General features: G+C 55.2%; 1 protein-coding gene across 1 annotated transcript; it reads right to left on the bottom strand.

The window, feature by feature from the left end:
- Window positions 1-1,105: 1,105 nt before the first annotated feature.
- MAZ (MYC associated zinc finger protein) lies at window positions 1,106-1,653 on the bottom strand (the record flags this gene model as incomplete). The annotated part of the gene is made up of 1 exon (XM_031557698.1): window positions 1,106-1,653. A coding segment is annotated over one exon (548 nt), but the record flags the coding sequence as incomplete, so codon positions are not given.
- Window positions 1,654-1,658: the final 5 nt, after the last annotated feature.

The raw sequence follows: 1,658 nt of genomic DNA, 5'->3' as shown, positions 1-1,658 counted from the left end.
GCAGAATTGGGGCAAAATGGGCTCCAAGAAGGCAAAAATGGGTAAAATGGGCCCGAGTGAGGTGAGAATTGGGCAAAATGCACCAAAATTTGAGGAAAAAGAGGGAAAAACACAGAAATAGCAGAAAAATAGACAAAAACGTGGTAAAAATGTGGCAGAATGGGGCAGGAAGAATCCCCCAAAGGCAAAATTGGGGTAAATGCACCAAAATTTGGGCAAAATACAGGAAAGTTTGAGCAAAGTGGTCCGGGTATGAATGTAATGAATGGAACAATGCAACAAAACTCAAAAAAGGAAGAAAAATGAAGTAAAATAAGCCTCTGTTATGATGAACGGGGCAGAAATGGGGGGAAACGGGCTGAAATGGGACAAAAAAGGGCAGAAATGGGACAAAAAAGGGCAGAAATGCGACAAAAAAGGGCATGGGAGGGCAGGGATCATAGAGACGGAGTGCTAGAAGGGCAAAGGAGGGCAGGGATCATAGAGACTGAATGCTAGAAGGGCCGGAAGGGATCAAAGGAGGGCGGGGATCATAGAGACGGACTTCTAGAAGGGCCGGAAGGGATCAAAGGAGAGCAGGGATCATAGAGACGGACTTCTAGAAGGGCCGGAAGGGATCAAAGGAGGGCGGGGATCATAGAGACGGAGTGCTAGAAGGGCCGGAAGGGATCAAAAGAGGGTAGAGATCATAGAGATGGAGTGTGAGAAGGGCCGGAAGGGATCAAAGGAGGGCAGGGATCATAGAGACGGAGTGCTAGAAGGGCCGAAAGGAATCAAAGGAGAGCAAGGATCATAGAGACGGACTTCTAGAAGGGCCGGAAGGGATCAAAGGAGGGTAGAGATCATAGAGACGGAGTGCTAGAAGGGCCAGAAGGGATCAAAGGAGGGCGGGGATCATAGAGACTGAATGCTAAAAGGGCCAAAAGGGATCAAAGGAGGGCGGGGATCATAGAGACGGAGTGCTAGAAGGGCAAAGGAGGACAGGAATCATAGAGACGGAATGCTAGAAGGGCCAAAAAGGATCAAAGGAGGGTGGGGATCATAGAGACGGAGTGCCAGAAGGACCAGAAGGGATAAAAGGAGAGCAGGGATCATAGAGACTGACCGTGAGAAGGCCTTGGGGCAATGCGCGCAGGCGTAGGGGCGGTGCACGGCGCCCTGGTGGCCGCGCAGGTGGTGCCCCATGCGGTCCTTCCGCTTGAATCGCTGCTGACACACGGGGCACTGGAACGGCCTCTCGTCTGAATGGGCCAAACGGTGCCTCCGCAGGTGATAAACGTCACGGAAAGCTTTGCCGCAAGCTTCGCACGCGTGGCTCTTCCGTTTGCGGGCGCTTCCGGCGCCGCTTCCGGTCGTCCCGTCCGACAGCGCCCCCATGAGGATTGGAGGACTCGAAGCGGTGCTGCCGTCCGGGAGCAACGAGACGGCAGCGGCGCTCGAGCCTTGCGACAGCGCCCCCATGAGGGCGGGAGGTCTGGCGCCGTGCGTGGCTTGATGGCGCCGCAGGTTGTAACCGTTCTTGAACTCTTTGGCGCACTGAGCGCACACGTAGGGCCCTTTGCTTTTGGACTTCCGGGTCGGAGGGGTCGCTTCCGGTGCTTGAGGGAGGGGGACTTCCGGTGGAGGAACGGGTGCTTCCGGTGGGGGCGGGGCGGGTT

This window comes from Meleagris gallopavo, unplaced genomic scaffold (genome assembly GCF_000146605.3).
Source record: "Meleagris gallopavo isolate NT-WF06-2002-E0010 breed Aviagen turkey brand Nicholas breeding stock unplaced genomic scaffold, Turkey_5.1 ChrUn_random_7180001948888, whole genome shotgun sequence".
Taxonomy (NCBI): domain Eukaryota; kingdom Metazoa; phylum Chordata; class Aves; order Galliformes; family Phasianidae; genus Meleagris; species Meleagris gallopavo.
Note: the sequence above shows the minus strand (reverse complement) of the source record. Positions and strands in the feature narration are given on the sequence as shown.